This window comes from Hyperoodon ampullatus (genome assembly GCF_949752795.1).
Source record: "Hyperoodon ampullatus genome assembly, chromosome: 8".
NCBI classification, from domain to species: Eukaryota; Metazoa; Chordata; class Mammalia; order Artiodactyla; family Ziphiidae; genus Hyperoodon; species Hyperoodon ampullatus.
Genome location: NC_136921.1, coordinates 89,106,144 through 89,119,598, shown reverse-complemented (window position 1 = coordinate 89,119,598; position 13,455 = coordinate 89,106,144). Strand labels below are relative to the sequence as shown.

Genomic DNA, 13,455 nt, shown 5'->3' with positions numbered 1-13,455 from the left:
AGGGAGAAAAAAGAAAGAAAGAAAGAGAGAGAGGGAGGGAGGGAGGGAGGGAGGAAGGAAGAAAGAAAGAGAGAAAGAAAGAAGGAAAAAAGTAAAATAAAAAGTTATTAAAATAAAAAATAAAAAAATTATTAAAAAGTAATAAAAAAAGAAAGAAGAGAGCAACCAAACCTAAAAACAAATCCACCAATGATAAAAAGTGCTTAAAAACTATATCAAAAAACAAACAAACAAAAAAAACGGACAGAACTCTAGCACAAATGGTAAAAGCAGAGGTATACAGACAAAATCACACAAAAGGCATACACATACACACTCACAAAAAGAGAAAAAGGAAAAAAAAAATTTTTTTAAAAAGGAAGAGAGTAACCAAATCAATAAACAAATCTACCAATGATAATAAGGTCTAAATACTAAACTAAGATAAACATAAAACCAGAAATAAATTAGATGCAGAAAGCAAACCCCAAGTCTTCAGTTGCTCCCAAAGTCCACCTCCTCAATTTTGGGATGATTCCTTGTCTATTCAGGTATTACACAGATGCAGCATACATCAAGTTGATTGTGGAGATTTAATCCGCTGCTCCTGAGGCTGCTGGGAGAGATTTCCCTTTCTCTTCTTTGTTTGCACAGCTCCCGGGGTTCAGCTTTGGATTTGGCCCCGCCTCTGCATGTAGGTCGCCTGAGGGCGGCTGTTTACACCCATATAGGATGGGGTTAAAGTAGCAGCTGATTAGGGGGCTCTGGCTCACTCAGGCCAGGGGGAGGGAGGGGTATGGAATGCGGGGTGAGCCTGCAGCGGCAGAGGCCGGCATGACGTTGCAACAGCCTGAGCCACACTGCTCTCCCAGGGAAGTTGTCCCTGGATCACGGGACCCTGGCAGTGGCAGGCTGCACAGGCTCCCGGGAGGGGAGGTGTGGATAGTGACCTGTGCTTGCACAGAGGCTTCTTGGTAGCTGCAGTAGCCTTAGCGTTTCATGTCCGTCTCTGATGTCCATGCTGATAGCCACGGCTCACGCCCGTCTCTGGAGCTCGTTTAGGTGGTGCTCTGAATTCCCTTTCCTCACACACCCCGAAACAATGGTCTCTTGCCTCTTAGGCAGTTCCAGACTTTTTCTCGGACTCCCTCCCGGCTAGCTGTGGCGCACTAGCCCCCTTCAGGCTGTGTTCATGCAGCCAACCCCAGTCCTCTCCCTGGGATCCGACCTCCAAAGCTGGAGCATCAGCTCCCAGCCCCCACCCCCACCCCCGGCGGGTGAGCAGACAAACCTCTCAGGCTCATGAGTGCTGGTCGGCACTGATCCTCGTGCGGGAATCTCTCCGCTTTGCCCTCTGCACCCGTTGCTGCACTCTCCTCCGCGGCTCCGAAGCTCCCCACTCTGCCCCCTGCAGTCTCCGCCCACAAAGGGGCTTCCTAGTGTGTGGAAACTTTTCCTCCTTCACAGCTCCCTCCCAGAGGTGCAGGTCCCATCCCCATTCTTTTGTCTCTTTTTTCTTTTTTCTTTTGCCCTACCCAGGTACGTGGGTAGTTTCTTGCCTTTTGGGAAGTCTGAGGTCTTCTGCCAGCGTTCAGTAGGTGTTCTGTAGGAGTTGTTCCACATGTAGATGTATTTCTGCTGTATTTGTGGGGAGGAAGGTGATCTCCACATCTCACTCCTCCTCCATCTTGAAGGTCCCCCCAGCTACTCTATATATGTGTGTGTATATATATATATATATATATATATATTTTTTTTTTTTTTGCGGTACACGGGCCTCTCACTGTTGCGGCCTCTCTCATTGCAGAGCACAGGCTCCGGACGCGCAGGCTCAGCGGCCATGGCTCACGGGCCCAGCCGCTCCGCAGCGTGTGGGATCTTCCCGGTCCGGGGCACGAACCCGTGTCCCCTGCATCGGCAGGCAGACTCTCAACCACTGAGCCACCAGGGAAGCCCCAGCTACTCTATTTTTTACTCTTAACACATGAAATTTAAGAAAACATTAAATTTTCTAAAATATTCCAAAAGATATTAATTACTCACTGAAGTACCAAAGCCCAATACCATATTGGATTTATAGAGTGAAAGCCTCCCAAAATGTTTTATAAATTAATTGGCTGTTTTATAAATATAATAATCCTTATCTTTATCTGGGGAGTTATTATTCCTATTTTGAATATGGAAAAAGGGAACAGGTTGACCTCAGCCTTATAAAAGGCTATCAAGTTGTACAGATAGATTGTCTAGCTAATTTTCTCAACTTTACAAGCTGAGAAGAGGACTGTGTAAATTCTCTCCATCAGTCCTTGAATGTTAATTTAAATGTTTATTGAGCATCTAACTTGTGCCAGACATAATGTTGAACATTAAGCACACAACAGTGGGAAAAAATATGGTTCTTATTCTCATAAAGCTTCTTCTGCTGTGAGAGACAGATGTTAAACATTTAATTACACTTGTGATCAGGATCACATGTGGCTCTCAGAGTATGTATCAAGAGGCTTGATCTTAAGTGGCGAAAACTTCCCTGAGGAAGTCATGTTTCAGCAAAACTCTAAAGGATGGAAAGAACTACTTATATAAAAAGCACATGAAATGAATGGTGCAAGCAGAGGGTACAGTCATGATGAAGGAACTCAGCACATTCAAGGAATTGAAAGAGCAGAATAGAAACTTTAAAAAAACAAAGCATAATAAGATATAGATGGGGCAGATTGGCAGGATTTTGTTGATAGTTGTTAAGGACTGGGACTTATCTCATTGACTCTTTACAGTTTTAGACACAATAGGAAAATTAACAACTTGATTTTTTAAAATGAGCAAAAGATCTGAACAGATTCCTCACCAAAGAAGATAATATAGATGGCAAATAAGCATATTAAGAGGTGCTTTGCATCATATGTCATTAGGGAAATGCAAATTAAAACAATGAGATACTACTACATACCTATTAGAATGGCCCAAATCCAGAACACTGACAACAACAAATGTTGGTGAGGATGTGGAACAATAGGAACTCTCATTGACTGCTGGTAGGAAAGCAAAATGGTACAGTAGTCACTTTAGAAGACAGTTTGGCAGTTTCTTTTAAAACTAAACATACTCTAACCACACCATCCAACACTCGTGTTCTGGGTATTTACCCAAATGAGTTGAAACCATGTCTACACAAAAACCTGCACATGGATATTTATAGCAGCTTTATTCATAATTGTCAAAACACAGAAGCAACCAGACATCCTTCAGTAGTGGATATCAGCAACCAGGGTATCCAGACAGTGGAATATTATTCATCACTAAAAAGAAATGAGTTATCAAGCCATGAAAAGACATAGAGGAAACTTAAATGCATATTACTAAGTTAAAGAGCCAATCTGAAAAGGAGGCTACATACTGTATGATTCCACCTATACAATATTCTGGAAAAGCCAAAACTGTGGAGACAGTAAAAAGATGATTGCCAGTGGTTAGGGGAAGGGAGGGATGAATAGGTGGAGCACAAAGGATATTTAGAGCAGTAAAACTGTTCTGTATGATACTATAATTGTAGATACACGTCATTATACATTTATCCAAACCCACAGAATGTACAGTGAGTGAAACCTAATGCAGACTCTGGATTTTGGGTGATAATAATGTGTCAGTGTAGGTTCATCAGTTGTAACAAATGTACCACTCTGGTGTGGGATGTTGATGGTGGAGGGGAGGATAGAGGAACAGGGGTATGTGGGAACTCTGTACTTTCTGCTCAATTTTGCTTTAAGCCTAAAACTGCTCTAAAAATAAAGTATATTTTTCCCCTCCCCCAAGTCTATTTTTTTTTTAAGTTTTAGGAGGGAAATTCATGAACATATTTAAAATTTTAATAGATCACTCTAGCTGCAGTAACCCATGTGGATGAAGATAAAGAGCAAAAATGGGTGCAGAAGAACTTAACTGCAGTGGTCCAGGTGAGAGCCTGGTACTAGTTTGGTCTAGCATGGTGTCAAAGGAGAAAGTGAAAACACGCGGGCCCTAGAGAGAGGCACGTTTCTGTGCCTAAATAAATCAATGAACTGCTTACCCTTAGTTTTCTCACATATTAAAAAAGAGAATGGGGGTTGCCCAAGGGGCTTCATGATTTAGGAAGAACTTATCACTGAATTATATGTAAGGCAAACCAGAATTAACTGAGCGTTTGATACAGTTTTCTTTTGTAATGGCAGCCCTGCATCAGACAAGAGCCATCAGGCAGATTATGATTTTTATGAGAGAATTTAAAAAATAATTTCTGAGGACTCTTTAAATATAATGATCCACTATTTTAGTAATAATCCTAATTGCAGTGATAGTGACCAATAAATATGATAATGCAATCAAACACCTAAAATGGAAATTTCTAGAAACCAATAAAAACATAGTGTTATTTATTTATTTATTTATTTTTCACGGTACGCGGGCCTCTCACTGTTGTGGCCTCTCCCATTGTGGAGCACAGGCTACGGACGCACAGGCTCAGCGGCCATGGCTCACGGGCCCAGCCGCTCCGCGGCATGTGGGATCTTCCCGGACCGGGGCACGAACCCGTGTCCCCTGCATCGGCAGGCGGACTCTCAACCACTACGCCACCAGGGAAGCCCAACATAGTGTTATTTTGAGTTGGATTTTTCTTTTGTTTATATTTCCAACTTTGAGTATTACTTGGTAATCCCTGTGTAACTTTAACAGAGTTTTGTAATCTTTGGACAGGTATTATTATTCATATATGATGTTCATAATACATTATACATTATAACATTCTTAATGTTCATAATATGCTAATATTTATATTTCATCACCACTGTCTCATTCCTGTTCCTGTTTTCACTGAATGAACAGAAGTAAAAGATGAGAGAGATTTGAGACACCAAAATAATACCTCCTAAGGTCTTGGCTTATTCCATTTCATAATCTCCCAGGAAAGCTCTTCTAAAAATATTAACATAAAAGTCTGTTAAGGGGTATGGGCGAAAAAATGCTAGATAATTAGAGCTAAAAGCTCACTGGTCAGCTAAGTCTTGACAAAGAGCATGTTTGAGTTTAATAAAACATTTGCATAATTAAAAGACTGGAATAAAACAATGTAAATCTAGAAAATTTTGCTAGAGCTGGCTAATACTTGCCTAAAGCACAAAAAAACTTATTAGTTGAATCAATATTTTCCATTACTAAAGAAAAATCTGCTTTCTTGTTATAACTGAGAAAATTATTTGAGGACAATATATAATTATAATAAATGTATACATTATTTTAATGTTTCATGCTTTATGCAGAATTGGATATTTAATTACTGTGATTTTTTAAAAGGTATTGTGGTTAGAAAAAAAAATACAAGTTGGTACCTAAAGTGATACCTGGCTATCCATGATATATGTGTCCAAATCCAATGTTATTTTCTTTCTCAATATTTCATCAAGGCTACATGTAGTTTTAATAGCCAAGCTATCACCTGAATGCTATTAAAGAATAATCAGATCTGCTCAAACTTAATTTATATTATTTACCAAGGTAACAGATTCTAATTTTGAGGAAGATTGCTGACCATTTATGAGATCACTAAGAACTAATATTTGGCTTATAAATTCTAATTTCATCTTTTGTACACTGAGGAAAAAGATTAACAATTTTATCCACATCAAGATGCTTGTTTTGAAGGATTGATTCCATCTCTTTGAATAGTTCCTTCTCCAGTTTGCTCATGTTGTCCAACATTGTTTTGGCTTTTTCCTGAACAATTAAAAAATAAAAATAAGTAAATACACAGACACACATGTGTGCATGAGTGCACATGCACACACATGGGTCTAACAAAATTCCAAACCACCTCTACAGACAAGGTTTGTTCATTCTGGTTTCAACTTCTGGTTCGGTTCTCCTTCTCCTATTATTTAGATAAAGAAGGAATGAAATTCTTTGGGAAAAATCATTGTTCTAGATTCAGTTAATCTATTAACCACAAACTATTAGTTATTTTTAATAGAAAATACAATAACAATTATGTAGTATTAGTCTATAAGCAAGAAACTTAAAAGACAAATAACAGGTCAATTGAAAATTTGATATTAATTGTGGATGGGGAAGGTTGCTGAAAACTAAGGCTGAAATATTTTTATGAATTTGGATCTTCTACATTTAAAACCAGCATTATCAGATTAAACAAAGGAAATAGAACAGTGGCATTCAAGGGAAAGAGCACCTAAAAGAAAAGTCATTTTCTCTATAATTCCTCCTTGTATCAACAAGGGGGAAAAAGGTCATGATTCTTATAGAAAGGGGCAATTTTTAAGTTATTAATGAATTACCATCATCAGTTAGAGGGTAGATACTGACAGAAAAAGTGTATAAGAAGAGAGTTACTAGAAAGTGAGCGTAATTTAAAAAATTTGAACCATAATGGGGCAGAACTCCACAAAACAAGGATTCTTAACTTTGACCTATACTTCGGTATGAAATTGTATGCAATTTTTTCTGAAGAAACACTGCACTTCCTATCAGTGCAAAAAATGTATTTTATCAATAAATAGTATTAGAATAATTGGTCATCTCTTTGGAAAACGAAGTTAGAACCCTACTTCATAACACCCATAAAAATAAATTCCAGATAAAGAACTAAATTTTTTAATGCAAATATACATATATGTATTTGAAAGAAAATACAGAAGTTATATTTATTTTGAGGTGAGGAAGCCCTTTTGAAGCATGAAACCAAGGGGCCTTAAAGGAAAAGACTAACAAATGCAACTGATTAAATTTTAAACTTCTGTCTGACAAAAAAGTTAAATAAACAAACTGAGATTAAAAATTTTCTACACAACAAAGTTATTCACATATTTTTGCCTCTTTGAGGCAAAAGACAAAAACAACCAAGAATCAATTGAAAAACAGACTAAGGAAAATAATAGGCAAGTCATTTAAGAGGAAATACAAAGGCCAATAAACATATGAAATTTTCAACCTCATTAGTAATCAAGAAATATTAACTAAACTACCAGCAGGACTGACTCTCCCTAAAACACAAAAGTAGTTATTTACAGAGCTAGGACTAGAACCCAGCTCTTTGACACTTCTTCCCTCAAATCCCATTGTCTCTCCACTGCTTCATGTTGTCAATCAACATTTAATACCTATTAAATAAAGCCTAAAATAGTAACTGCTTTTAAATTTTATTTCATTATTACTTAGAAAAATGTCAATCAGCAATTTAATTTAGTTTAATGGGCATATAGTAATAAGTCTACAAAACCCACCTCCCAGAAGCAGTATTTAAGGGGAAAAGGGAGCTAACAACTCTTGAGAACTATCATGAGCAATGAGAGCAGTGCAGAGGCTGCTCAGGAAGGAGGGAAAATCCCTCCAGAGCAGACATTCATGAAACATATCACTGAAGAACTTGAGCAAAGGCAAGAAGAACCAGGGGCTCATCATTTTTCACAGCACTGTGCTGAGTCTGGAGGATGGGCCAAGCCCATGGAGGGAATGACACTTCTGGCCTGGTGCACTGGGCCCTAGTCAGTGCACTTAATAGGCTCCTAGAACAAAACACTTGCCTCTCACTCCATGCCACTAGGTTACAAAAGGGTGTTTACACTGTAGGTCAGAAGTAAAACAAACTGGTCTCAGAAAAAAGCAGTAGTGTCAAGAATCTATAGCAAATAGAGGATCTGTAGAGAGCTGTCTGCTTTAAGCATAAGCACGGGGGTGGGCCAGGGGGGTGGGCCGGGGGGGTCGGGGAGGGAAAAGTATGGCAACTATGTAAACATACTACAGAAAAAGGAAATAAGTAAATAATTGCCGAGGAGGAAAATTCATCTAATTCATTTAATGTAGAAAGAATGTAAATGTATATACCTTCACAAAGTAAAAGTTATTATAGGCAATAAAAATCAGAAGCGAAGCTGGTAGAAGCAGGTGAGAAAAGGTATAAGATGACCTATCTTTTCCTTCATTGCAAGGACTCAGTTGAGAGTTCTGAGAAAAGCCTTTAGGTAGCCCTTCCATTTCCTTCTAATCTATTTTTTTAATCTCTGGGGCAGAGATGGAAGAGGGCAGGAAGGCTGAAGAGGTATGAACTTTATAAAATTATTTGTCTACCCGTCAATCTATCTGTCCCCCCAAAATATATATCTACTTATTTCTGGAGATGAGATTGTGGGTGATGTGTTTAATCTTTTATTATGCTTACATTTAAAAATAATAAGCATTTATCTTTTTTTAAAACTTCAACTCATTATAATAATTATTATTTTAAGTCTATGGGGTGTCAAGTCATTTTCAATTAAAATTAATCTGAGGGTATATGATTAAGAACATTATCTTAGAGACCAGGTTAACTCCCCTCCAGAGGTTTTGTAATTTTTGGTGTGAGATACACTAAGAAAGCTACTTAAACTCTCCAAGTCTCAGATTTCTTATCAGTAAAATGGAAACAATAATAGTACCTACCTGATAAAGTGGTTGTGAAGATTAAATGAAATATCCCATGTAACAGTACCATGGTGCTTGGTGTATAATAAGTGTTCAATAAATGTTAGCTATTGTTATTATGTTTAATATACTAAATTTCTCTGAATTCACAATACATTCTTAACCATTTTTTAAACCAAAGTTCAAAAATAATATAGCTTTATTATAGTCTAAGCATCTAAACTATTTTTAAACCTATTTTTATATAAAGGAAAGAAAGCTGAAATTTCAAAGTTCTTTTTTTTTTTAATTAGTTTCTGCTTTATAACAAAGTGAATCAGTCATACATATACATCTGTTCCCACATCCCTTCCCTCATGCATCTCCCTCCCTCCCACCCTCCCCATCCCACCCCTCCAGGCGGTCACAAAGCACCGAGCTGATCTCCCTGTGCTCTGCGGCTGCTTCCCACTATCTATCTACCTTACGTTTGGTAGTGTATATATGTCCATGTTCAAAATATGGATTGAATCATATTTTAAGTTATTCTTTTTTTTTTTTTTTTTTCAGTACGCGGGCCTCTTCCGTTGCGGAGCACAGGCTCCGGACGCGCAGGCTCAGCGGTCATGGCTCACGGGCCCAGCTGCCCCGCGGCATGTGGGATCTTCCTGGACCGGGGCACAAACCCGTGTCCCCTGCATCGGCAGGCGGACTCTCAACCACTGCGCCACCAGGGAAGCCCTTAAGTTATTCTTAATGATAAAACAGAGAATATAATCTAATCATACCTGCTTATTATCTAGTATTTCCAAGGCCTGTTGATGTTTTTGGTAGAGTAGGTGTCTTCTGTCAGGCTTAATGTTAAACTGTGGCTTCTTTTTAACTGAGTCTTCAAATGTGGGTGAACTGGTGTCCAATAGTTGTGAAATATTTGGTACAAATATGAAAGGCTTAAAAACAGATCTAGAAGAAAAAGTATTAAGTTTGGTATGTGGGGATATAAAAATATTCTGCATTTTTCTAAATCTTCTAAGATTCCCTCTAATTTCTACTAATTTATAACATACTAATTGTTCCTGTCATACTACTTATACCCATGCCTGTCTTCCCTGGGATCTCCTTTTGGGGCAAGGGATCATATTTTATTTAGCCTTGTATTCCCATGAACCTAACAAAGGGCCTGGCATATAAACAGTGTCAAGTAAAATTATAGTTCATCATTTTCTACTGCAAACTCCGCTGTTGGAGGGTAAGAACAATCCTCAATGTAACAGATTGAGCATTAGGATTTGGGATGAAAATAAGCAGCAGTATTAATAAGGGATTCACAAGTTTTATTCCGTTTTCTGGAAGATATCTTTAATAATATGAAAGATTATAATACTAAGAGATAGTGAACATAAGATCACTTCTAAATGTAACATGCATTAAGTTTTATGAGATACCAATGATTTAAATCAAGGTAGTCTGTATATATACTACTTAAGATATAACCTGAACTACTGATATTTTGTTTTACATGTACGTATTTTCTAGATCATTTAACCTTTTTACTCTTACTCATCATCTAATATTTAACACTGAAATCTGCATTAGAAAACCAATCTACTTTTTTTTCTTGACAATTTTAAACGTAGTTAGGGAAAGAGGGAGTAGGGATAACTGCATACCAGAAACTATAAACATTTTCATCCCATATGAATGAGAATAGTTATGGCAATGATACACATAGGGAAATGGTAGACTAAAACCTGAATAGAAAATGCATTCAAGAGACATCCCTGGTGGTGCAGTGGTTAAGAATCTGCCTTCCAATGCAGGGGACAGGGGTTCAAGCCCTGGTCCGGAAAGATCTCACATGCCACGGGGCAACTAATCCCGTGTGCCACAACTACTAAGCCTGCGTTCTAGAGCCCGCGAGCTGTAACTACTGAGCCCGTGTGCTGCAACTACTGAAGCCTAGAGCCCGAGCTCCGCAACAAGAGAAGCCACCGCAATGAGAAGCCCGCGCACTGCAACGAAGAGTAGCCCCCGCTCGCCGCAACCAGAGAAAGCCCACGTACAGCAACAAAGACCCAACACAGCCCAAAATTAATTAATTAATTAATTAATTAATTTAAAAAAGAAAATGCATTCAAAAATTATTGTGGTATTTGTGCAACAAAAATTTAGCCTGACGAAATCATCACCAAACTAATGACTCTACCCTACCCCTGACCCCCTGCCTGGTTTATAGTACTTTGTGACTTTACCTCTCAGGATCAGGAGTCCCTGTAAGGAAGTGGATGCAAGGAACGTTGGAGTCTTGAGGTAAAACAGAAACCATGCTTGCAGTGGTCAGGAATTCTCCCTCCATATTAATGCCACTTGGTTTATCTCGGAGAATTTCCATCATTGTTTCAAAGGTTATGTTTCCTAGGGAAATGAATTTTAAGACGATCAAATACATATGCATTTGCAGGTTGGTATCCTGCAATTATGAACTGCTTTCTCTATTGATAATACATAATATGAGACACTGGTCTAGGTATAAATTAAGTAAGATTGACTATAAGCAAATCTTGTATCATAACTGCTAGACTCACTGCACTGTCACAAGGAAGATTTTTTTCTAATATAAAATATACAAAATCTCAAAACATTGTAACAGGTTAAATCTGTTATTTCCTAAGAAGAAGAAATCAATAATGCAAAATACACTCAATCTCACTGCCCTTCCAAAAATTTTTAAGAGCTATGTAGTTAACAATTAACTGATGACATCAATAACTATTATCTGAGTCTATCCATTCTGGGAACCAAATATTAAGAGAATATTGTGCTTAGTTTCCAATATTATATAAGACGTTCTTTACAAAATAACAAATTATTTTTCCTGTAATATAATTTCTATGCCTGACATTAATACTCTTGTATGAAAGTGTGAATTGTAACCTGAGTGGGAATGAAGGAGGCAAAAGACATTATTGGCTAATGGAATTTGTATGTACATAGTTCCACTGGACTACTTTAAAAATTTAAATGTCCATCATGTGTGATGAAAATAAATGGCATTATATTCTGTTTTCTGCTTTCATAGGTAAAGTTTGATACTTTAAGGAGTTTTTTTGAGAAAAATAGAAGAAAATCTATCTCTTTAGCAAACACAACATGTCCATGGTTACAGAGAACCTCAGAATCCCATATTTGGAAGGCATTTCCACCAAAAAATTTTAAAAGCCAATTATGCCCTCAGACAGCTCTGTTTCTTTCTATATATATCCATAGTCAAAGATGTGATTTAGGATCTATCTCATGACAAGATGAATAATCTTACTCTTCCACAATACAGTCCTCCAGAAGTAGCCAAAATATCTTCTTCTCACATGATAATAATTCTCTTCTCCAAAATTTATGACTCAATTCTCCCTGAATCACATTAGAACTCCTTCAAATTACTACTAAGCTTAACTGAAATAAACTTTTCCTCTCCATCTGTCTTTTGTCTGTAATAGTCCTATCTTTTGTTTATCTTGGTCCTATCTCTGCCATCAGATTATAAATTCCTGATCTTTTGTCTGTATTGGTCATATCTCTGCCATTAGATTACAAATTCTCTCAAGACAAGAATGGGATTTTCTCTGTTTAGTTCTCATTCATTCAACAAATATTTATTGAACACCTATTAAATGCCAGGCACTGTCCTAGGCAATGGACAGATAGACACAGGCAGACAGAAAGACAGATATTGATAGATTTAAACATGGATATACAGCTCTGTGAATATAAAGAAATGAAAGTCTCCTGATCCAATTTCAATTGAGGTAACTACAGTTAACAATTCAAAAAGGATTTCTCCTGGGACTTCCCTGGTAAGACTCCACGCTCCCAATGCAGGGGGCCCAGGTTCGATCCCTGGTCGGGGAACTAGATCCCACATGCATGCCACAACTAAGAGTCCGCATGCCACAACTAGGAGTCCGCATGTCGCAACTAAAAACAAAAGATCCTGCATGCCACAACTAGGACCCGCTGCAGTGTAAATAAATAAATAATAAATAAATAAATAAACATAAATAAATAAATAATTTTTTTAAAAGAAAAGATTTCTCCTGAAGAGTTTCAGAACAGGTCTGAAACCTTTTCTTTGAATAAATGCAAGAAATTCTCATTATCAGAAGAAAACTGGTACCAGAAAATAGCCACTTAAAGCAACATATTTAAAATAAGAATCAAAACTTCATGGTAAGTAGTGGAGGAAAAGGATTGACTGGGTCTTTAAAATGAAATTAAAATACAAAAATAAGTTTATATAAGCTTATAGTTAACAAAATTAAGGTTAAAATTTTAATATGCTAATTCTTAGAACAAAGAATGAAACAAGTGTAAGTTTTACAACAAAATGGTAAGAGAATTCGACTTTATTTGACTATTGCAGAATGATCATACAGATAATGATTGCAAAAATATATGAGGACTTCATCAAGTTTCTCAAGTCCTTCTCTTAATTTTTTTTTTTAGTGTAAAATAATTTTATTTTTTTTTCCTTTTTAAAAAATTTTTTGGAGTATAGTTGATTTACAAGGTTGTGTTAGTTTCAGGTGTACAGCAAAGTGAATCAGTTATACATATACCCACTTTTTTTTTTTTTAGATTCTTTTCCCATGTAAGCCATTACAGAGTACTGAGTCGAGATCCCTGTGCTATACAGCAGGTTATTATTAGTTATCTATTCTTAATTATTTAATATTCAAATCATTTTCTTTTGAAGCACTTTGTCGTGTTACTGCTTTCAGTTTTTCTTCAGTTGTCAATAGGTCTAACTCTCTGTCCATTTTTTAATTTGCCAGTGGTTTTGTATGTGACCTAATCAGTTATCTAATGTTAATTTCATGGGCTTCTGGAAATCTTGCATCTTTTGTAAGACTTTCAGTTTGTATTTTATTTGTATTGTGTTACTAATCATCAAGAGACATCAACAAAAATATTGACGCAAAGAAGAGGAAGGATAGTTTTAAGTCGGGAAAGATGTTTGAATGAGGACTAATTTTATAAATAGATGGTTCATGAGTGATT

At 37.1% G+C, this 13,455-nt stretch overlaps 1 protein-coding gene across 1 annotated transcript in view; it reads right to left on the bottom strand.

The window, feature by feature from the left end:
* Nucleotides 1-5,553: 5,553 nt before the first annotated feature.
* Nucleotides 5,554-13,455, bottom strand: part of SCRN3 (secernin 3) — a gene marked incomplete at both ends in the record, with an annotated part of 31,090 nt that continues 23,188 nt past the window's right edge. The window contains 3 exons of the mRNA XM_079709825.1: nucleotides 5,554-5,724; nucleotides 9,189-9,363; nucleotides 10,653-10,815. Coding sequence (XP_079565951.1) covers nucleotides 5,554-5,724; nucleotides 9,189-9,363; nucleotides 10,653-10,815 — 509 coding nt within the window. The remainder of the gene's footprint in view (nucleotides 5,725-9,188; nucleotides 9,364-10,652; nucleotides 10,816-13,455) is intronic.